Below are 23,703 nucleotides of genomic sequence, written 5' to 3'. Positions count from 1 at the left end.
TGTGCATTCACTATTTCTGCATTCCAACAGTACAAGGCTGATGACCTCAGTTAGCCTCATGGAGGAAGTCCTTCCCAAAGGCTAATCTGTTCTGGCTACGGCTCCTGCTTAGGGCTAGAAAACACTTTAAAACCTGGTATGTGGTGGAAAGCATTCTTCATGCAGGGCTGAAATAATAATTCAGATTCCTGAAGGCAGCCTCAAGCATTTTTGAAAGCCAGTGTTTGCATTTAAGCAATAGTGTTACACAGGACTATGTCAGATTTCCAAAATCCCACTGCTGGTATCAGATTTCTAGGAAAAAAAGACCCTGGGGATTCCCCCCCCCCCCATCCCCCATTCAAGTCCACATATTATTTTTAAAAATCTAGCTCAATTAGTCGTGTTTTGCAGTCATGGTTAGGAATCCCTTGGGGACTGTGAAGTTGTCTGAAGAGATCTGAAGGTAATGTGCTGTGTCTACACTGCAGTGTACAAAATGATGTTCCAGGTTCCTATCAATACTGTATGTTGCAGGGACGCACACTAAAAAGCTCCCCCCCCCCCGAAGCAGCAAGAGAAACTACTGATCTACCTGGTAGCCAGTTACTTGAATGTCCCAACTAGCTGCCCTTCTTTAGTGTTTACTTTGAAGAGTTGCAAAAAGGACCGCAGAGTACTTTTCTCTCTCCATAGCTCAATGATCAGTAACATCTTTTTTTGCCATAACAATTTTTTATTTTATTTTATATATAACATTTAAACATATTAACTTTGTCTTTTCAATATATATTAAATTACAAAAATTACAGTTGAAAACTTAAAATAAAAATAAATAACTAATCAACCTAAAAACCAAAATACATAATCATGGCATTTTCAGTAACTTCTTTTTGAGAAACTTTACTTGGGTGCCTTGCTTTCAGAATTGGGTGGTTAAGCAACTAAAAGAGAACATTTTATGTGGATGGTGCCTCAGTTATGTAATATCTGCTAGAATGCTGAAGTTGGTTTCCAGTTCCTTATTCAGACTTGCTAGTTCCTTTATTCACATAGCCAACCATGAATATTGAAGGATTCACAAGGGGGTGGGGGAGAGCTGCACCCAGAATAATCTTTGAACCACAATGAATCGTCCACCCCCATGCTCTGGAGACTGTCCTCTATATGAGGACATGCTCTGTACCTTTTCCAGGGCCTTTTCCTGAAGTGTTGTCTTTGTTATAGCCAGTTCTTTCCTAAGCTTTTAACAAAGTTATTGCTTCTTTCTCTTTTAGCATTCCTGTTGTATTACAATTTTTTTGTTTTTGTTTCTGATTCTGTTTTATTGGTTTTTAACTGGTTTTAGTTTTATTTTCTTGAAGCCTTCTTCTTCTTCTTTTGAAGGATGGGGTAAAAGCAATTTAGCTTAGGCTCTTATTGAGTGAAACAAAAGAGAATTGTTCTGAAACTCCATCCAAGAAAGTGAAAATATGTTTGTTAGAGGGAAGAAAATAATGAGCAGTGGGTGGGTGGTTAATATAGCTATATCACTGTACCATGAACATAATCTTTACAGTAATTGCATTTTGCATAACTATAAATGTAAACATCAGTTTAGCCAAGGCCGAAAAGATTGTGTTACAATAATCTTGAATGGCTTGAATTACTGTAAAAATGTGTACTAGAGGAACAGGAATTCTTTAAAGGGCAGCAAGACTACTGCTTGTTCTTACTGCGACAGCCTAACACAGCTATCCCTTTGGAATTATCCTGAATACTGAGGATCTAGAGAGAAAACTCTGGAGGATGACAGAGGACAGGAGGGCCTGGCGTGATGTGGTCCATGGGGTCGTGAAGAGTCGGATTCTGCTGTTCGACTGAAAAACAACAACAACAAAAAGAGAGAAAATTAAATTAGTCCTCGAGCCTTGCTTAATTTAAGAATGGTAGTGGTGTTCTAGAGCAATGAGGAAGGCTTGAGTGTGGAGAATTCATAACTGAGCCTTGGCCATATTGAATTTTATAAAGACTTCATACAAAACAGGAAAATGTTGTTAAAAACCACGTTGCCTCATGCAAAATCCAGAAAAAGAAACAAAATCATGTAATAACTTTTATTGAGGCCAACCCCAATGACACCAAAACATTGTGTAATCTTTATAGTTCTACTGAATGTTACAATAATTAAAAAATGAAGGAAGAAGCAAATTTTCCAGGTCCAGATCTTAAGACTCTGTTATGCTAGCACATGATGTTGGCTGGATGCTGGCAGGTTCACTGGTTGATAACTGTAGGTGTGAGATTACAACACTTTCATTCAAGGAAGAAAAACAAATAATGGAGGGTCAAGTTATTTGAAAAAAAAGAGCTGGGAGGCAAGTAGGCATGTAAGCTGATAACATTTCTATAAGTTCATCTAGGATTTTGTCTGTTATTGACATAACTAGCAGTTAACCTCCCTCTCCCCTGCACTTTCAAGCTTATTACATGTTATATATGTTGGAGCTTGCCAAAAAAATTTGCTTCTAGGAGCCAGATCAGAAATTTAGGAGCCAAATTCATATTTCAGCTTTCAGGGTTATTTATCTAGGATATTTCTATGCTGCCTCTTCAGAGTCCTGCTCAAGGTGGCTTACAATTAGAACCATGTCACAATATTACATTAAGCCAGTGGACATAAACAGCATTGAAACTATCCATTAAACAGAAGCTAGCAGACCATTAAAAAGTTGATAAGATAAAACTTCTAATTAAAAAGCCTGGGTTAAAAAAAAAAGATGGGTTTTGGCCTGGCTACTAAAATAAAGTAAAACCAGATGCCAGGCAAGCCTCAAGGGGAGAGGACATTCCAAAGGCAAGGTGCCACCACAGAAAGTGCCCTTTCTGTAGCCACCATCCACCTCATCTCACCCTCCCCTGTCACTATCCCAGAGAAGGTCATCAGTCAGGGTGACGGAGGCTGTTTCTGAAGCCTGAATCTAGGTTGATATGGGTCTAGATTATCTCCTCCAAGACTGTCTGAAATAGTGTAGTCCCCAACTGCTCAATTACCTTGCCCAAGAATGGAATATTAACCACTTGGCAGTAGTTGTTTAGGTCAATTGGGCCCAGGGATGCCTTCTTCAGGAGGGTTCTCACAACCACCTCTTTCAAAATAGTTATGTACAATTATATTTTCTAGTTATTGCTACCACAAAAAAAACCTAGGGGCCATGGTGACATTTCTTGGGCCCATGATGACCTGGTACCTTGAATTTTTCAGGCCCTGGTATATACCTCTGCCAAGTTTCTTATTCTTTATTTCATTAAGAGTACCCCCATCTCCTGTTATGTGACATGGAAGTGTGTGTGTGTGGGAGCAATTGTTCTAACTGTGCAGTTTGACTTGCAGGTATTATGGCACTCTACAGGACACACCTACTGGGTACACTGGCACATGATAGAGATTACTGGTTTTGGGGAGCAGCCAGAAGAGGAGGCTGCCCAGGATAAGGTGTCCAGTCTAGCAGAGAACCTGAAACTACCTGCAGGTAAGATTGGAGGCATCTTAATCCCAACCCCTATTTATGCATGTTTATGGTAACCATCTTTATTTTCATGCCATGCTTTCTTTGGAGAGGTGAAATTGTTACATGGATTGCCTGGGGCAGTACACATGTAAAAAGGCTCTTTATACTCTATGTATATGAGGGTCAAATTGCGAGAGATACCAGTGGAAGGAAGAGCCTTTTTGATTGAATACATGGAGTTTTTATTGTAAATAAATGCAACGCTCATACTACTCACTCATGCAAAAATAATAGCAACAGATCAACATACACAGAGCTAGGAAACAGAGAGGTGATCAATAGTGACAAGAAGGGGGTTGGTTTTAGATTAGGGTAATATTCACCTGATCCTGGAGTCCAGAATCCTCATGGAAGGAGGAGGGCATGGCCGACCAGCAGTTCATGTCAAAGGCTCAGGTGGAGTCTGCGGGCACACTCTTATGGGCACCTCAAGAGCTGTACAAAAATTGAGGCACAGAGTACCAGTTTAAATGTGATTTGGAGAGCCAGGGGTGGGCTGGCCCGGGGTCTAATGAGTAGCCAGATTAAAATTGAGGATGTGCAGGATGCTTGGTTTCACCAGTGTTTGTCTTTCTACACATCATTGACTCGATGTTGGTTGGGGAAAGGGTGCTGGACTCGAAATTACTTTGAGGAGACAGTTCAGTTCACCCAGATTAGTGCCCGGGTCAGAGAAGATGGGATTTAAGGATTAGTACATTGATGAAGATCATTGTTAATTATTGGCTGATCATGAGGTCCTGTGTATGTGCTCCTTCTTCTGGACTCAGTTCTTCCTGATCTAGCTTGGCTGGTTCAAAATGGAGTTCAAAATGCCTGGCTATGCCAGACCAATGTGAGGTGTGGGACCCTGGTCTTACTGCCTCCTAGGCTGCCGGGTCCCTCTGAGTTTTTCAGAGAGAGGGGATTTAGCACAGGTACCTCTGGGGAGGTAACAAAATACTTGGTAAATAATTCCCTTTTCCTGATCATTCTGTTGTATTTGCACATAGTTGCTGTTACTCATATACACGGGAGCATGGAATTTCTTTGGGGAAGAAAAGAAGAGATAATGGAAAATATCAGGATGTATAAAATACCATTTTGGAAAGTCAGTACATGTGTGCTAATGAAATATGAGGTGGGCAAGAAGGTATTTTCAGAGTTCCCATATAGGAACTCTGGAAATAGGAAACAGGCATGTGTATCTTTTTGACCACACATTTTTTTCACCCTCTTAACTTTTGAAATCACATGTGTGTTTTTAAAATGATGTATGTCTTGTATCTGTTATAAAGAACTGTCTCCTGTGCCAGTTCATAGGCCTGGTTCCTTGATACCCAAGTAGTGTGGGTTGATCTTCCATGTGTATGCGATTCCAGCAACATTTTAGAGTAGCATTGCATCTCACAGGAGGCAAAGGATGTTGGCATAGTGTCATCCAGTGTGATCTACCCTTCTCTTGTAGTGGTGTGACTTCACATGTTACTGGAGTGAAGTTGAGTGGAATGCAAGTAAATGGAAGCCGTACAAGTTGGGTGTCCTGCTAACTGGGCATTAACTATTATGTATGTCAGAAAGAGCTAGATGTTTTTGTTTTTCCTGCATGCAGTTACTCGGACATTCTACTGTAAGCCACTTGGGGGTCTTTATTCTCTGCCATACTTGACGGATGAGATGAGTGAACATTCTGGGACCCTCAGCCGGGCTGAATGGTGGGAGCTGCTATTCTTCATTAAGAAGCTAGAACAGCAGGAACAGCAGGAAGTCGTTCACTTCATCCAGAAGAACCGCAAAGAGCAGGTAAGTGGAGAAGTGCAGCATGAGAAGATGGGAAAAGAGCAGGAAACTGTTTTGAAGGGAAAATTGAGTGGATTGAAAGGGTAACTGCTATAGTTGATACCTGCTAGATCATTAGCACTCAAGGTGGACTTTGTCAGCAAAAAATCTGTGTTCTCCCTCTCCCTTAGCTTACCCTATGGCTGGATCCCTTGAAAGAGTGGAGTCAAGAAATTCCCCTGCTTCTTCTAACCTTTAAAGACTGTGGCTGGATTTTGGGAAGTACAGTGTGGTTACAGAGATATACATATTTACTTTTTAATTGTCTCTTATATTTGAAGCTGTCAGAACTAGACGAAGAAGGCCTGATCCAGCTGTCTGTGTCAGTAGAGCTGACTCAGAAAGTGCTGCAGCTGCTGAGTAAGCTGTGCCAGGGCTGCACCCGAAGTGACCTGCAGAGCTCCCACATCTATCTCAAGTATTCTTTCAGCAAGGGAAGGGCAGAGCAGAACTGCCAAAATGGGGACGTGACCCTTCCAGAGTGTGGTAGCCTTTCTGAAGCCATGGCATCCAAAAAGCCAAAGAAAGAGCTATTCTCTGCTGAATCGCCTTCTGCAGCACCATCCACAACAGAGAAAACTGACACACAGCTGATTAATGAGCTCCTCAAAGTAGAAGGACTTGCCTTCCCAGACACACTGGAGGAGAAGGTCAAAGGTAAGTGCCGGCCATCGTCCCTGCTTGACTTTTGGGTGAGCATTCTTTGGGGAGAGCATGGAACTGCAGGCAGCTTTCATGTTTGTTTCTGGAAGAAGAAGCCAATAGCGCAGAAAAGAGGTGCTGTGGTTTTGCGCATGGGCAGAGTGTTTAAAGTGAAAATAATGTTGTACTAATCTGTCTTTTAATCCTGGACAGTCTTCTGCAGTACAAAATTGACGGGGAAGAGGAGCTCCTTGGAAAAAATAGCAGACATTGGGGATATCATCCAGAAATCCAGCTCTGAAGTTGTGCTGCAGATGGCTGGTCTCGGGTTCATCACTAAGCTCTTGGAGGAGGAACCTGGTCAAGCAAGACAGGTCATCAAAGCAGATGGTGGACTTACCGTCAGGTCAGTTGTCGTGGTTTTTCTGCCTGATGCAAGAGCTGCAACATGGCCTCTTCCAGCTCTGTTGGTTTACTGGAGAACAGGAGCATGTTCCTGTGGGTAGAAAAGCAGGATGTTAGCGGATGCTTGTGTAATAGTTGAGGCTTTTGAACTAGAGATTTCACTTCTGGCTGAGATGCGTCTTAATACATGTATTCAAATCTGCATTTTTTGTAAAAACAAGGCATGTTGTTCGTTATCCTGAGCCTTACAGTGAGAATGGGATATGAAGCTAAACAAACAAATCACAAGTAGGTCTCATGCTTTAATGCGTAGTTGCTTTTATATGTACCTCCTTCTGAATTTGGAGCAGCTTTCTCCATACTGTCTACTGAGCTGATCTCCCGTTTCTTAGGTACAATTCACTTGGTGATGTCTGAGGCTGGTTCTTGTTCTGCCCAATTTTAAGGGATGACACAGCTGCAGGATTACAAGTCTCCTTTTTGCTGCCCTCAGGGAGAAAATGGTGAAAATGCTGGTGGAACTGCTCAGCAACCAGTTGAAGGAGAAGCTGCTGGTGGTGATGGCGTTGCGATTGCTTTACGTGCTTGTGGCAAAGTACGACTGGCGGGTTCTCTTCGCTACAGAAGGTGGGGTGCGTGCTGTGCTGGGCTGTATGCAGGAGTACCCCACATCAGCATTGGTGCAGCAGGCTGGCCTGGCAGTAAGTAAAATACAGCATTGGGCAAAGGCTTCTTCAGTGGGAAGTCATTTAAAAATATGTAGGCCAGCTTTCTAGATTCAGACAAGCTAAAGCAAGTATTTTGAGAGGCCGATGCTCTCATAGTTGCTTCATAAAAGGTGAATTCCTGCGCTGATAATCACTTCCATGCAGGACTGTGTGTCCCCCATCACACACATTTTTGTCTTACCTGTATGCAATAAATCCACCTCTGCCTATGGATCAGGCAGAATCAGAACTATGACGGACAGTATATGGCAAGTGAGTGGAGAAATGAGGCAGGCAGGCAGGCAGGCAACGAGGGCTGTTGTAGGTGCGAGGTGCGAGGATGGGCAACAGTTGAAATATGAAGGAAGGGGTGATGGATGACATCATTGTGTGTGTGTGTGTGTGTGTGTGTGTGTGGTATTTCTGTTACTCCTGACTGCTTGACCCCGTTCTCAAACCTGCCTGCTTTACCCTTTTAGGCATTGAAGGTGTTGGTGGGTGCTGGGAATTGTGAGCTACTGGGTACCAGTGGGAAGTCCTACCCTCTGAACCATTCTGATGCTCAGATGATGCGAGAGATCTTTGCCAGCATCGGCTCTGCTACCAGCAAAGACTCTGACAACCTGCTTTGTGCCATCCCTGCTGCTATTCAGAAGATGTTGGGCACACCTGGGTAAGAGCAAATGGTTAACCTGACTAGGCAGGGGAGGACTGATCTATGACGCTAAGGCGAGCCCACACTGGTTTCCATCAAGCTGCTGGGGTGAGGAATCCATGCAGGAACCCTGGCTTGGTTCACCATTCTCTTGAGTTCTCCCTCCTCCTTGCAGAGGGCCAGTCTGGTGGGCTCCTTGCCTGCCGCCGCGCGGACGGCTGGTCTCTGGAGCTGGCTGCTGGCGCTGGCCCCTCGAGCGGTTCTTTGAACTCTCGCTCTTCTGCTCATCCTCCCTCCTGCCCAATGGAATGGCGATGGCCAGTTGCACCGGACAGTCAGCAGCCTTTGCCCCTCCTTCCCGTAGGGCTTCTTCCGCAGTGCAGAACGGGCTCTTGGTCCTGAACATGCTGATCAGCAATCACAAGGATCTGGCACAGCAGCTGGTGAACTGTGACCTCCACTCAGTCCTGCAGAACTGCTGCCACTCCGGCCAGAGCTCCAACGAGATGCTGGCGCGAATCGTCCTCAACCGCCTGGCCGAGCACAAGCTGCCCCTGAGCCAGGAGAATGCAGGTAGGGATCTGCACCTGTCCTCCAGATATTTAATCTTCCTTTGCGTTTCATTCTCAGTTTGAAGTGTGCAAGTGCCAAAGGCTTTGCTGTATTTCCATCAGTTACTTATTTCCAAACTCTCTCTTGTGAAATGGGAAAAGACCCCAAAAATGCCTTGACTCCTTTGCTTGGCAAGTTCAACAAGTCCTAAACCTTTCTGACCCTGGAGAATATTAGTATTGGTGCTTCTCATCCATGAACTCCCTTCTCAAAGTGAACTACAAGTGATCTGGCTGTTACCATTTGGTGGTGGTGGAAATTGCTGTCAAGTCGCAGCCAACTTATGGCAACCCCATGGGGCTTCCGAGGCTGGAGACATTCAGAGGTGGCTTGTCTTGCCATTGCCTACCTCTGTACCACAACCCTGGACTTCCTTGGAGGTTTTCCCTCCAAATACTAACCAGGGCTGACCTTACTTAGCTTCAGAGACCAGGCTAGCCTGGGCTATCCAAGTGAAGGCTACCAGTCTGTACCTCCCCCACTTGCTCCTCTTAGGAGCTTTAAAAGGGAAAAAGGTAAGAAGCACTGTATCCCTCCGGCTTCGATTCTTTCAAACTCTTCGTCGCTGGGCCATGATCACCAACTAAGGTCCTCCCATAGCTCATTCAAGGGGATGTTGTTTTGTCTCACAGGAGCCTTGTCTTCCCTGTCCTTTCCCCCCCTCCCCAGATCCCGAGGCTACCTTTGAGCTCAAGGACATGGATGTGCCAGCACTGCTAAGCAGCCTCCGTGACACCAGCTTTTCGAAGGAGGTGGTGCTGGCACTGGAGCGCTGCCTTTGTGATGAGGGCGTTGGCACTGAGGGAGATGGTTCTGAGCTTTTGCCAGACCGTGAACACTTCTTGCTGTTGCTGAAAACCCTGGAACAGCTGGGAGCGGAGAAGTCTGTACAGCTGGGGGTGTTGAGGTGAGGCAAAAATGAGCTTGAAGCATGGGTGTGCCTGAAGAAGAGCTGGTGGGAGAAGAGCAGTCTGTGGGGCTAAGGGTTAAGAGTTATTGGGGGGGGGGAGTAGGGTTTCACTGTCATGGAGTGGACCTTTTAGGACAGTGCTTAGGCATGGAGGATGTAGAAAAAGAAAAGTGTCTTGAGCAGTAATTTCTCACAATGGTGCATTTAGCCCTTCCAGTGGAAGCTTGGCATGGGAGTTTGAGAGGTGGAGAAATATCAGGAAATAATGTAAATGGCTGGCCTTCAGGCAGCACCACAAGCCTGGCATAGAAACTGGAGTAAGCAATTAACTATATTGACGTAGCACACTGTAGGGTGTGGTCAAGATCCCACCCCCCCAATCCTTTGTTGCAACTTGGGGAGCTATGGAATTTCCTGAGCCTCTGTAGACGGAGCTTGCTGAAAATTTGGGACCACTGTCTGGAGCAGTTCTCCCAAGATCACCATGCTGTAGGTAGATGGCCTGTCTGAAGGAACACAGATTCTCACACTGAGGAGGAGGGCATCTTGGAATGTGTGGTTCCCACTGATTGCTCAGGGAGGCAGGACTAAGCTCTTCAACTTCCTGTCTCCCAGGTGCGAGTCACCCTGGCTGCTTCCTGTTTCCTTAGAGAGTACAGCTTGGAAGCAAAGTTCTTTGCTCTTTTTTACTTGCTTTTCTCCTAGAGTTGATTTCATACCTGAGGGAAAATTTCATCGCCTCTCCAGCCTGTCCCTCTTCACACCTTCTTTCACACTTCCTTGTTGTCTCTGCTGCTGCTTTTGTCTTAGTAACTTTTTCTTTGCTCCCCCCTCCCCCTCCTTCCTTGGAGCAACGTGGAATGGCCCAGCAGTGCGCCTCGGCGGCTCTGGAGGGACATAAAGAGAGAAATTTAACTCTGGAAATGATGGAGTCCTTCTCCTCCTTCCTTCTGTCTCTTGTGAAGAGAGCTCCCCCACTGAGTCTAGCCCAGAACAGCCTAGGAAGACTGCTGGAGCCCAAAACAAAACTGCTTAAAACTGCAACATAAAAATGCATGAAAATGGCTCCACAAGCGCAAATGGCTCTCTTGGCTGCCAGTTTGGCCCCCCTGGGGGCTATGATGGCACACCAGGCTCCTCCGTTGGACGCCGCCACCCCCCCCCCCCCCCCCTCTCCCAGCTGCCAGTTTGGGCCCAGGAAGGCTATGATGGCATGGCAGGCTCCTCCATTGGACCAGAGGGACTCCTTGACAATGTGGCTCTTGAAAGGTATGGGCTCCTGAATCTCGATTACTCCTCAGAGGTCACAAAGACCATCATGGCTTCCAAGAGTGCCTCCACAGGATGCATCTACAGTACTACACGAGAAAGAGCCTTCTTGAGATGATGCCCGTGCAAGCCCATCAACCCCCTCAGCCATCAGTTGGTCCTCCTTCAGATAGTGTTCACCAAAAATTACAAACTACCTTATGTAGCTGGCATCCTTTGACTAGACACCCTCATTGTGGCTATTAGCCACAAGGTATAGATAGGGGCTCTGGGGCAAGTGATGCTCTGTCTTCTTGGTGCTTGGGGGGGGGTCAACAGTGGGAGGGCTTCTAATGTCCTGGCCCCACTGGTGGACCTCCTGATGGCACTGGTAATTCTGGCCACTGTGTGATACAGAGTGTTGGACTGGATGGGCCTTTGGCCTGATCCAACATTGGCGTCTCCTATGTTCTTATGCCTATTGTGGTCCACAGGTTGCCTTCATGGAGAATGTATATAGTTCTTTCAGCTCTCATTAATCCTCCTTTCGCGTTCTTGAGGGAGGTTCCCCCTAAAATAGCTGTACACAAAAACACTCTTTCTCATGGCAGTGATTTCAGCTAGAAAAGTCTCGAAACTGGGAGCCTTGTCAGCTAGAAAAGGCATATGTGTCTTCCATGAGGACAAGGCAGTACTGAGACTGGATTTCACCCTCATCTCTAAGGTGAACTCAACTTTTCACAGGAGTCAGGAAATTCACCTCCTTTCCTTCTGCCCTCGTCCTAGTCACCCCCAGCAGGACAGTGACACTTCTCAGACCTCTGGGGGTCCCTCAGAATTTACCCCCAATGTACAGAATCTATCAGAAAGATGGACTCTCCCTTCATTTCATTAACAGCCACAGTAAAGAAAAGATGACACCCAGATCTGCCATCAGCTACACCATTCAATAGTGCATCTCCCGTGCCTACAAGGCAAGCAACATTCCGGCTCCAGCAGGGATGATGGTTCACTCAGTGAAAAGTGCAGCCACTAGCGTAGCCTTCGATCATCAAGCCTAAGTGGAGGAAATATGCAAGGTGGCAACATAGCCTTCAGTCTCAACCATCATTAGACACTACAAACTTAATCCCTTCTCCTCAGACAATGCTGCATTCAGGTGTAGAGTGCTGCAGGATGTGGTAGAAGATTGTCAGTTCCCACCTGTCACTGAGACACCACCATTGGAAGACCCATTCCAAGATGCCCTCCTCCTCAAAGCAAGAACAGAACCTTGGATACTCACCATGAGGGTTCCTTCTGCTCTGAGGTTAGAATGGATACCTTGTCCTACCCAAAAAACAAAACAAACAAACAAAAAGCAGGAAGAACAGAGGAATGTCTTCAAACGCAGGGTCCTGAGTCTGACCAATTAATTAATTGTCATATGGCAGTGTGTGTTGTATAGCCAGGAGATCCGAGGATTGTCTGACAGCTGAAGTTCTGAGACTCTAGCGTTAAGCACCACTAGGTGGTGAGCTAGACTTGGTGGGCTGAGAGAGTTCTGAGAGAACTGTGACTGGCCCAAGGTTACCCAGCTGGCTTCATGTGGAAGAGTGGGGAATCAAACCCAGTTCTCCAGATTAGAGTCCTGCCACTCTTAATCACTACACCAAACTGGCTCTCACTACACCAAATTGAGTCTGACCAATCCTGTTGGATCAAGTTGCAGAGGAAGATGCCTGCTGGTTCTAATCTTTGTTTAACCCCACTCATATCTCTTCTCTGGTTATCACCTGTTATGTTTTTAACAGTTCTAGTTGTTGTTTTATCTCTGTTTTGCTCCTTGCTGTTCCTGGGGTCATTAGCTTGTGAAGCAACCCAACTGAGCGAGGGTGATTCCCACCTAGGAGTCAGGAAGTTGAAGAGTTTAGTCCTGTCTCCCTGAGCAATTGGTGGGAATCATCCATTCCAAGATGCCCTCATAACCTCAGAACAGAGGGAACCCTCATGGTGGGTGTCCAAGGTTCCATTCTGTGTGAATAAAATCAGGAGGGAAAAAGCTTGCTGTATTGTTGTGGTTGTCATTGGACAGTTTTGGGCAGTCTTCAAGCCTGTCTGTAGTCTTAGATTTATGACTCCTTGTGAATAGTTTGGGAGCTGTCTAGCAAACATGACTTGTGGAGGAGTTCTAATTTTAAGACATTCCTGAACATCTTAATTTAATAAAATAAAGGATGTTGTCTTGTGAAGAGGGGTGTGATTAGAAATGGAATGGACTCCATGGCTCTTAAGCAGTGGGTGTAGGAGTGCCCCTGTTGCCCTTGGCTTCATGTCCAGACAGAACTGAACCAAGTTATCTTCTCCTTTAACCCTCTCTTTCATTCTCTCTGCTCCAGGATTTTGAATAAGTTTTTGGACAGTTCCAAAGAAGACGTGTTGCCCTGGCATGAGTGCATTAAGCCCTGTCTGTCTTCTATGAGTGTCCACAGCAATGAGCGGGAGGTGAGGGACTTGTTGGAGTGTTGACTTGAAAGCATGAGGCTCTGCTGAAAGCCATTTTGGAGACCGTTTAGGAGACTCTAGTGAGAGAGCAAATCATTATGGAGTTGTAGCTTCCTAATGCATTGTGAGTGGTGGAAAGCGGCTCTGGCCCCTGCCTGCAGATTCCAAAATGAAAGTTACACTAGATATGATGCTGAGAAATCTCTGATCAGAGGGTGGTTGCAGTGTGGAACTATGCAGAGGAGACAGGATTAAAGCTCCTTGCCCCTTAAGACTAGCTTTAAGCAGATCTAACTAAAAAATCTTGTCTGACCCCTAAAATGTGTTAGAGACACCCACAGCTGAGCTTGTCATGGGAGCTGAGTGATCCATCAGTGATGCATGTTTCATGTGCAAAGTAGCATACCAGCCCCATGCAAGGGCAAGATGGTTGTCAGTCACTACACTTGTCCAGCCACTTTCCTGGCCACTCATGGTGAGCAGAAATCTGATTCTGGCAGCTAGACTGGAAAACAGAAATGGGTCCTCTTTTGTTTTTAGGTCTGAAATGCCTGAACTTGGCATGTGTGAGCAAAGTGGGCTATTAATTCCCCCCCCCCCCAATAGCTTGTAATCTTTTTGGACTTGAGCATAAGGTTGTTCTAGTCTTGCTTCTAGTCTTGAATCTTTTAGGTGGTCCACATCTATTTCCTTACCAGATTTAAAGACTCTAGGAACACAGCTGGTTGGAAGTAGAGATCAGGCAGCTTAGCACACTGTCTTCAGTGTGCTGGTGGTACTTCCTTTCACGTATTTGCATGCTGGTCAAAAAGCCACATATCTCTCTCAAAAGAAGTACGAGGCAGCCTGTACAAGGAAGATTTCCAAGGAGAATATGATGCATTATTTTAATGCCTCCTTCCCATGATGAAGAAGAATCTTAAGATGTGTGCTTTTGAGAAATGGGATTTTACTTCTTTTATTATTAACATTTCTTTTTTGTATTGTATGGGATCCTCAGGTGGCTTACAATGAAGTAAAATGATCATAAAGTAGAACAACAAAGTCAGCAGCATAATAATCAGCATCTAAATACTACAGACAGTAGGGGAGATCCCATGATAGTCAGTAGATAATACAAAATAAACCCTCAGTTTAGAGTCAAAAAGCCTTCTTAGAGCAGTTTTGAGCAGCTGCCCAAACAGTGTTAAGAAAGGGGAGCAGGGAGTCTCCTTTTGTCAGCCATTCCAAAATTGTGGTGCCACCATCTTAAAGGTTCTGTCTGGTGGCCATCCATCCCACTTTAGAAGGAATGGAGATGGAATTCTGAAGATTACTGCAGTTTCTAGGTAGATCTGACCGGTAACCTGTGCTGATTACACAGAACAGAAGTAACATACGTCTGGTGCCTTTCCCTTATTCTGGAGCAGCTGTAAAGCGTAACACTGCAGCCCTCTTCCCACTGCAGCCCCAAATGCCCTCTGAAACGCTGCTCCTGGGGGACAAGTGATCCTCCTCCAGGAACATCATGGGTGTGTGTGTCAGAAATCTGCAATGGGAGAGGGAAATTGGGGACCCCTCCACTTTGATTCTTGGAAATCTGCTGTGGAATCCAGCTTGGAGAATAAATTTGGGAGAGTCAAAGTTCCCTTACAATACAAAAAAGATACGAGTTGGAATGGAGATCTGAGTCCTTATAGCCCAGTTAGAAGGTGGGAGGGTCACAAGAAGGAATTCAGGATGCAGAGGTACAGTGTGCATTGCAATTAGCTTGATTTGGTCAGAGGGGAAATGCTTGGGGTAGAAAATTAGCATCTGTAGTGAGGTAAAACTCCTATGTCCCTATTTCGCCCTGGGGGTTCACTGACATAAGGATTCAGATATCCATTCCGACTTGTATCTGATGAAGAGAGCTTTGACTCTTGAAAGCTTATACCCCAAAAATCTTGTTAGTCTCTAAGAGGCTACTGGACTTGAATCTAGCAGTTCTACTGCAGGCCAACATGGCCACCCTCTGAAACTTGGAGGGTACCAGTAAAAATGGAGAGGCACTGAAGAGCTGTCTTATGTTACCTAATTTTTATTCCGTTCTTCCTCCAAAGGCATCAGGGTGGTATACATGGCTTTTCTGTGCCCTGCACCATTCTAACCTTCACAAACACTCTGTGAGACAGGAGAGGTTGGCCCGAGATCACCCAGTGAGCTTTGTGTCTGAATAGGAATTTGAACCTGAGTCATTATTATTATTATTATTATTTATTAAATTTATGAATCGCCCTATCCCTATTATCATGGGGTCATTCCCATTCTTTGTCCAGAGGTGTATCACTCAACAAAAACCACCCTGTGTGTGTGAGAGAGAGCAGTCTCAGTGGACACCCTAGCCCTGTGCCCTGTTGTTGCATCTCTGTCTTCAGGTTGTGCAGGAATTTATCCGTTTCCTGCATCGTCTGGCCACCACCAACAAAGACTGTGCAGTCGTGATGTGTCGTGTCGGCACAAAGGAAGCACTGACGAAGGCTATGGACAAGCACAACTCCAATCTCTTGCTGGTGACAGAGCTGCGTGACCTCGTGACAGACTGTGAGAAATACGCCAGCCTTTATAAGAAGATGACGACCAGCATCCTGGCTGGTTGCATCCAGGTGAACCTGATACCTTTTAGGAGATAGGATTGGCAAGCCAAACAACAGATAGGGTGCCAGCTGCAGCTGGTGTAAACTAGTGCAAGCTGAACTCAGATAAGAGGCCAGTGCAGCAGAAGTGGTGCTCTGTAGAGTTTTGGAGGTCCTGTTTTCTCCTCTAAGATGGGTTGACTGATTTGGTCAGCAGCTGCACTCAGAAATATGCTTGGCATATTCTGAGGCTCTTCTGTCAGTTTGGATTGCTAGAGCTGGTGGGGTGAAAAGCAGGTAAACCACAGGTTCCGTGTTCTCAGTTAATGCCTTCGTTTGTCCCTGTAGATGGTCCTCGGTCAGATAGAGGAACACAGGCGTAGTCACCAGCCTATCAACATCCCCTTTTTTGATGTGTTCTTGCGCAATCTTTGCCAGGGTGAGTGATCCATACATTTCTGAAAGGAACAAGGAAGGTGGGGAGCTCGTTCCCCACAAACCTGCTTGTGTTGTCCCCGACTCTCTTCAACTCCAGATTCTTTTGTCTAGGGTCCAATGTGGAAGTGAAGGAAGACAAATGTTGGGAGAGAATGGAAGTCTCCTCCAACCCCCATCGGGCCAGCAAGTTAACAGACAGGAATTCAAAAACATACTGGGAGTCAAATGGCAGCACTGGATCCCACTACATTAATGTCTATATGCATCGGGGAGTGGTAGTCAGGTGAGTCCCAGCAGAGATCAGTTAGGAATCTCTAGACAGGTAGGATTGGTTGATTGTCTTGTGAGTGATTCTTGTGACATGCTTCTAGCCTTCAAGGCAGATTGTTTCTCCTTTGTGCAGATGCTTGGTTCAAACACTGAATGTATTTTCTCTCCTGCTGCAGGCAGATGACTTTGCTAGTGGCCAGTGAGGATTCCAGCTATATGCCAGCTCGGATTGTGGTCATGGGAGGGGAGAATGCATCCAGCATCACTACTGAGCTCAATACTGTGAGTGCCTCAGCCTCCCTCTAAAGCTGAGTAGTTACAAAAACAATGGGGCCATGGTGTATAAAGGAAGATGAAAAGAAGAAATGAAAAACATTCCAATAAACACTCTAAAAAGCTGTATTTGTCTCATTTGTCAATAACTTCAATTAACCAATCATTGAATAGTATATAGGGCATTGCCCATATTAAAAATCCACACACTCTTTTTCATGTATATCCCCCCCCAAATGTGAACAAAATGCTAAGCATACACAATCAAATTCATAAACATGAATTAGAAAAACTCTGAACCTATATTGCACTTTATATATTTTTTAATTTTAAATATTTTAATTATTTTTTAAAGTAATACATAATAATCATAACACAACCATTAAAAACACAATAAAGGAAGGGTATGAAGGAGCCTACAAGAAAGTCTGTTGCATTACATTTCAACTGACTCGTAACACCTTATCTAAGACCACAACTGTATATCTCATTTTTTGTCCTGTCCCGCAATCCAAGGATAAGAGTCAATTACAGAAATATCCAACTATGGTTGTAAGTATTTTTAGGGAGTACTTAATATTTTGTCATGTAATTTATCACTGGGGCCCAAGATCGTGCGAATTTAGCGTGTCTATTGGTGTTAGGTGCTTGAGACAGCTGACTTAGGTCTGCAATTTTCGCCATAACAAACTGTTCCCACAATTTATCGTGCCATCCCATGAGTGTAGGCGGGTTGGGGGATATCCAGGAGGCAGCTAACGTTAGTTTTGCGGTCGCCAGAAGTGTTGATGTGAGTGTTCGTGCCTCATCCTTGACCGAGTTACCCCATTTGTTGAGTAATATGACCTCAGGGGTGCCTGTGCTGTTTTGTGAGGTTATCTCATTAATGCGAGATTTCACATTGTTCCAAAATTGGCGGATCAGTGGGCAGTTCCACCAACAATGGAGATAACTGCCTACCTGCCCACATTTTTTCCAGCACAGTGGACTATTGTTGCTATTGATTTTATGTAGTTGGGTAGGCATTATGTACCACCTTGTTAATAGTTTAAAATTTTGAAGATGTAAATTATAGATTGTGAAACTGTTCACCGGTGAGGTCCAGATTGTGGCCCAATCCGTTTCCTGCCACTGTTGGTTGAGATCTGCTTCCCAGCGGAGTTGAATGTTTAATTTTGTTTGGCTGTTTGCTGTTGTTAGGGTTTTGTAGATTTTAGATAGTGTTCCTTTAGGTGAGGTTGAGAAATCTTTAATTACCTTCTCTAGAGTTGTTAGGTCTCTTTGAAATGTGCCGAGGCCCTCCAGGTATTCCGTCATGTTTTTCAGCTGAAGATATTGATACCAACGGGTTGGTGCCCCTATTTTCTGGTCAAAATACTGTTTTCTCTGGATTTTACCTTGCACTATTAGGTCGATCGGTCTGGTGAAGTGTGCTCTTGACCAGGTGACAAGCGCGTTTGGGAGTTTTCCTGGTGGAAACCAATTTTGATGGGTATATGTTGAAAGTTGCGAAATCCCAGTCGGGAGAAGCTTCTTCTGTAGATCCCATTTTTTAATTGAGTTTGCTAGTAACATGTTTTGTTTGATGGTCTTTGGTCTGACATTTGGTTTTAGCCAGAAAATTTCCTGGAGACTAAAAGGCGCAGAGTACCATTCTTCTATCCTCATCCATGGCGGCTGTTGATGGAGCATCTGAATGACTTGGGCCAGTGCTGATGCTTGGGAATAACTGTCCAGATGCAGGAAATCCAGACCCCCCCAAACAAGCAGGCCTGTGTAATATGTTTTGATTTATTCTAGATTTCTTCCCCTCCCAGAGGAAACGTGTTAGCATGTTTTGCCAAGTAATCACATCCTTCTTCGGTACAGTTATAGGGAGAGTTCAAAAGAGAAAAAGAAACTTTGGTACAATAAATCTCTTCAGGTGTAATCTGTCTGCCAGCGTAAGTAAGGTGTTGTTCCATTTTGCTATGTCTGTTTTTATGTTTGAATAGATTTTTTGATAGTTATGTTTAGAGAGATCTTTAAGATTTAGTGGTATGTATATCCCCAAGTATCTCTAGCAGTTTGTAATCCATATAAAGTTAGTGGATAGTGGAGACAGCACTGGTCGCCCTCAAGGATGACCTCAGGAGGCATCTGGATTGAGGCGGATTGGCAGTGCTGTTGCCGTTGGACCTGCCAACAGCATTCGACATGGTCGACCATCAGCTACTGATCCACCGCCTTGCTGACTCTGGAGTTCAGGGGCTTACCTTGCAATGGCTCGCATCCTTTCTTCAGGGTTGGGGACAAAGGGTGGTGCTAGGGGAACAGCTGTCTCAAAGGCATCCACTGACTTGTGGTGTGCCTCAAGGGGCAGTACTTTCCTCGATGTTCAACATCTATATGCACCCCCTTGCCCAGATTGCCCATACGCATGGTCTAGGGTGTCACCAGTATGCAGATGACACCCAGCTCTATCTGCTGTTGGGCAGCCAGTCTGACTCTACACCGGAAGATCTGGACCAGGCGTTAAAAGCCGTGGCTGGTTGGCTTAGACTGAGTCGACTGAGACTGAATCCGACAAAGATGGAGGTCCTGTGCCTGAGCCGGGGTGGCCTAGGGGTAGGGATCCTACTCCCGACCTTCGATGGGGAGTGTTGGAGGTTAGGAGTTTGGGAGTGCTCCTGGATGCCTCTTTAACAATGGAGGCCCAGGTAGCAGCCACTGCCAAGTCAGCCTTTTACCATCTTCGGCTGATCAGGCAGTTGGTTCCCTTCCTCGAACGCAACGACTTGGCAGCAGTGATCCACACGATGGTCACCTCAAAATTAGACTACTGTAATGCTCTCTACATGGGGCTGCCCTTGTCTCAAATCCGGAAGCTGCAGCTGGTGCAAAATGCTGTGACCAGGCTGTTGATGGGTCTCCCTATGCGGGAGCAAATCCAGCCTGTGCTGAAAGCATTGCCCTGGCTGCCAGTAGCATATCGGATTTACTTCAAGGTGCTGGTTTTGACCTTTAAAGCCCTTTATGGTCAGGGTCCTAAGGGACAGCCTTTCCCCACATGTTCCCCAGAGAGCACTGCGTTTTGGGGCTCAAAACCGGCTGGCCCTCCCAGGTCCCAAAGATGTTAGACTGGTGATAACCAGGGCCAGGGCCTTCTCAGTGGTGGCTCTGTACTAGTGGAATGAGCTCCCAGCAATCAGGGCCCTGCAGGACCTTTTACAGTTCCACAGGGCCTGTAAGACAGAGCTCTTCCACCAGGCTTTCGATTAGGAGCCACCTTAAACATCAAGGAGTGACCCTGTGCCCTGGTTTTACCACCTTCAGTGTATCCCGCCACATATTTATTCAATCAAGTTGAGCCGATTTGAGAATACCACCAGGACTAACGCCTAAGTAGTGGAACAGTTGGATTTAGAAATCTCTGCTCTGTACTTTGTTTCCGGAACTTTTGAAAATGGATACTGATTGTCTGTGAATGTTTTATGTATGTTTTTAGTTGTATATATATGCATTTTATGTAAGCCACCCTGAGCCTGTCTTGGCGGGAAGGGCAGCGTATAAATCGAACGAATAAATAAATAGAAATAAATGTATGAATTTGATTGTGTATGCTTAGCATTTTGTCCACATGAGGGGGGGGATATACATGAAAAAGAGTGTGTGGATTTCTAATATGGGCAATGCCTTCTATACTATTCAATGATTGGCTGATTGTAATTGCTGACAAATGAGACAAATATAGCTTTTTAGAGTGTTTATATATCCAAAAAGTAGCTGATCTTTGGCCAGTGTTTTTCATCTTTTCATCTCCCTCTAAAGCTGGCCTGTTCTTGCCCTGACAGTGAAATTCAAGAATTGGAAGGCTTTACACTGAAAATTCTACACCGTGTTGAGATTCAACCTCAGATCATGTGCTTATACAAAACATCTGGTCCTGGGTTGGCCTTCAAGTTTAAATATGTTGCTCAACATCTCTCCAGCATATCATATTACGCACTTAATGGAGAGACTGCACTCCTCAGAATTGCTGTGCTTCACTCCCTCTTGCCTGCCTTGTCTTTGCTGATGATAGCACAGGGAGTTGTGGGAATTGTGGGCAGAAGCAAGCTGCCCTGCTGCACTTCCAGTCTGCTGATAAATTAGAATCTGTCGGCAGCGGAATACATGCAGCTCATTAGAACAGTCTTGCGTGGCTATCCAGACCTCATTTGGATCATAAACTCACTGTACTGACAGCAGGAGTAAGATGGGATTAGATCAGCCCCTGTGCTGAGGAATGCAGCCTAAAGTGCCCTGGTGGTTCTCTGGGAATTGTAGTTCTATGCAGCAACTTATAGGGCGTCCCCAAAGAACCCCCAAAGTACCTTTACCTTATCATGTACATATTTGAAATACATGTTTTGCATAGAACTGAATCAGTGGGACTTATGCCCTCAGTGTTGTTGAAGTAGATATCTGATATTAATGCTGATTTGTGCAAAACTGTATGAAGTTCTTATATACATCCATTGCCCATCTGTTGGCATGGTTGGAAAATAGGTCCCAGAGGCTCTTGCTCTGCTTGCTTGCAAATATATATTGTGGATCTTTGTTTACATAAGAGATAATGAATGCTACTTGCCAGTGACTTCAGCCCTTTAAAGGTTTCAGGGTGACAGAAGTGTGAAATAGGAAGAGTTCTGCTGTGGGGGGGTGTCCTTCCCTGGTGATGTTATCACAGGGATGCAATTGCATTGTGAGGTTGTGGTTTGGCATACATTTCCAGTTTAGGCTAGCTGTGCTGTGATCATTGTGCCTGTTTGTATTCAGAGCCATGCTGAGTTGTTCAGACTGGTGTCTAACCAGAATTTAAGATTATATTTTGGGGGAAATCATTGACTAGACATGGTCAAGCAGTAGGCACCAACGTCATTTAATTTCCCACCTCATTTCATTCATGAAGAACATTGTTTTTCTATGTGCTGTTCCCACATGACTTTGCATTCCCAACAGTTGTGTGAGGGAGCTTTTATTCATCTGGGTACGAGTACAGAGAAAAAACTCTGCAGCCCCTTTCTGCGAGTGAAGGGATTTTACAGCATCCGAAATCCTGTCTTATGGTAAATGCTTGATCCTTCTCCTTTCTCCCAATAGGTAAATGTCCTACCTTCAGCCAGCAAGGTGGTTCTTCTGGAGAACATGATCCGCTTCTGGCCTATCATACAGATTAAAATCAAGCGTTGTCAGCAGGTACACTGAACTCTGTTACTCACTGCAATGAAGCAAGTTTCACTCCACTGGCCTTGAGGCCTTTCTGCGTGGTCAGGTTTTGCATGTTAAAAGCACTTTTGGTTCTTTAGTTTGAGGTGTGCCATTCAGAAAGGATTGAGGCCTCATTGCTGAAGCAGGATTTGTAAGTATATTATGCAGAAGGCAAAATGTCATTGTGTGGGGCCACCTTCAGATTGTGTGGCAAAGGCCAATGGATGTAAACACCGGACAGGGTATCACTTGCCTCCAGGTAGAGAACTGCCTTATGTGTGAGAACCCTGTCTTCTCTCTGCAGGGAGGGATTGACACACGTGTGCGTGGCATCGAGGTGCTGGGCCCCAAGCCCACCTTCTGGCCGATCTTCAAGGAGCAGCTGTGCCGGCGCACCTTCCTCTTCTACACCACCAAGGCCCACACCTGGTGCCAGGAAATCTCTGAAGACCGGAGGCAGCTGCTGCAGCTCTTCAACAGGTATCCTCGTCCTTCGCCTGGGGCTGCAGATCAGGGGGCCGCCCCGAGAGCCTCACCCCTAGCCGGCAGGGAGGGAGGGAGGGAGGGTCTCACCCACCTCTCGTTCCCAGGCTCGGGATGAACGGGAAGGGCTTAGCGGCCTCGCAGGCGGAGATACTCCCGGCTCAGGTGGCCATTCCCAGCACCCGCTCGCCTGTCGGTCTTTATCCACCGTTGTCCTAAGCATCCGTATCCTACATGGGCCGTCGTAAGGGCCCAGTCTCTGGTCCAGATGTGCCCACAGCCAGGGGTTCTCCGGGCTTCTGTTGGCAGTCATGGCTCACACAGCACCTCCTTGGTGTTGCAGGCTGAACAGTGCTCTGCGCCACGAACAGGACTTTGCCGACCGCTTCCTTCCCGACGACGAGGCTGCTCAGGCCCTGGGCAAGACCTGCTGGGATGCTCTCGTCACCCCCCTGGTGCAGAGTATCACCTCTCCAGGTACTGGCTCTTCTTCCCGGCAAGGCCCCTTGGCTGCCGCGGTGGCCCTCTGCTGACACGTGTTCTTCCCGCCCTTCTAGACCCCAGTGGCGTCAGCCCCCTGTCGTGGCTTCTGAGCCAATACCTAGAGAACCTGAAGGCAGCGGCAAGGGCCAGGAAGCGAGCGGCCGCTTTCAACTCTCGCGTGCGGCGACTGAGCCACCTGCTGGTGCACGTGGACTCCAGCAGCCCCGAGCCCGAGGAGCTGAAGGCCCCTGTGAAGTCCAGTGAGTGTCGACCCGCCCCGTGGGGGGGGGCAGGTGGGTGGACGGGCAGCAGAAAGGACGGGTCGTCCCTTCTGAGTGGAAGGCGGGAGGGTAGCCGGGCAGGCGGGAGGGAGGAGTCTCCTCACCCACCTCTTGTTCCCAGGCTGCAGGATGAACAGGAAGGCAGAAGAACGGGAAGTGGGGTGGGGTGGGGTGGTTCCGTAGGGAAGGAGGGGAGCTGGGAGTGGGGTGTGTCGTTCTCGCTGGGAGCCTCCCACCAGGTTTCCAGAGCCCGGTAGGATCGAGGGGCGTGTGTGCGCGTGCGTGTGCGTCCCCTGCCCCGGCTGGAGACCTTTGTCCCCTGCCCCGGCTGGAGACCTTTGTCCCCTGCCCCGACTGGAGACCTTTGTCCCCTGCCCCCTTTGCAGACGGGAAGGACGGGAAGAGCAAGGAGTCGGGTTCCGGGGCTGCCAAGCCGGGGGAGATCTGGAGACCTTTGTCCCCTGCCCCGGCTGGAGACCTTTGTCCCCTGCCCCGACTGGAGACCTTTGTCCCCTGCCCCCTTTGCAGACGGGAAGGACGGGAAGAGCAAGGAGTCGAGTTCCGGGGCTGCCAAGCCGGTGGAGAAGAAGCCCAGCAGCACGGCCGGCATCACGCGGTGCTGGAAAGGGGTGGTCCAG

General features: G+C 46.5%; 1 protein-coding gene across 1 annotated transcript in view; it reads left to right on the top strand.

Annotated features, from left to right (window-relative positions):
* Positions 1 to 23,703, top strand: part of LOC107123069 (cullin-9-like) — a 73,959-nt gene that overhangs the window by 25,750 nt on the left and 24,506 nt on the right. Inside the window, exons 4-21 of the mRNA XM_015426242.1 lie at positions 3,353 to 3,491; positions 5,122 to 5,312; positions 5,630 to 6,005; positions 6,204 to 6,396; positions 6,889 to 7,096; positions 7,582 to 7,775; positions 8,122 to 8,330; positions 9,039 to 9,276; positions 12,906 to 13,011; positions 15,408 to 15,635; positions 15,954 to 16,044; positions 16,155 to 16,326; positions 16,490 to 16,595; positions 21,711 to 21,806; positions 22,123 to 22,298; positions 22,645 to 22,778; positions 22,859 to 23,044; positions 23,452 to 23,681. Coding sequence (XP_015281728.1) covers positions 3,353 to 3,491; positions 5,122 to 5,312; positions 5,630 to 6,005; positions 6,204 to 6,396; positions 6,889 to 7,096; positions 7,582 to 7,775; positions 8,122 to 8,330; positions 9,039 to 9,276; positions 12,906 to 13,011; positions 15,408 to 15,635; positions 15,954 to 16,044; positions 16,155 to 16,326; positions 16,490 to 16,595; positions 21,711 to 21,806; positions 22,123 to 22,298; positions 22,645 to 22,778; positions 22,859 to 23,044; positions 23,452 to 23,681 — 3,273 coding nt within the window. The remainder of the gene's footprint in view (positions 1 to 3,352; positions 3,492 to 5,121; positions 5,313 to 5,629; positions 6,006 to 6,203; positions 6,397 to 6,888; positions 7,097 to 7,581; positions 7,776 to 8,121; positions 8,331 to 9,038; positions 9,277 to 12,905; positions 13,012 to 15,407; positions 15,636 to 15,953; positions 16,045 to 16,154; positions 16,327 to 16,489; positions 16,596 to 21,710; positions 21,807 to 22,122; positions 22,299 to 22,644; positions 22,779 to 22,858; positions 23,045 to 23,451; positions 23,682 to 23,703) is intronic.

Source organism: Gekko japonicus, unplaced genomic scaffold (genome assembly GCF_001447785.1).
Source record: "Gekko japonicus isolate JY-2015 unplaced genomic scaffold, Gekko_japonicus_V1.1 scaffold405, whole genome shotgun sequence".
Lineage (NCBI taxonomy): Eukaryota > Metazoa > Chordata > Lepidosauria > Squamata > Gekkonidae > Gekko > Gekko japonicus.
Note: the sequence above shows the minus strand (reverse complement) of the source record. Positions and strands in the feature narration are given on the sequence as shown.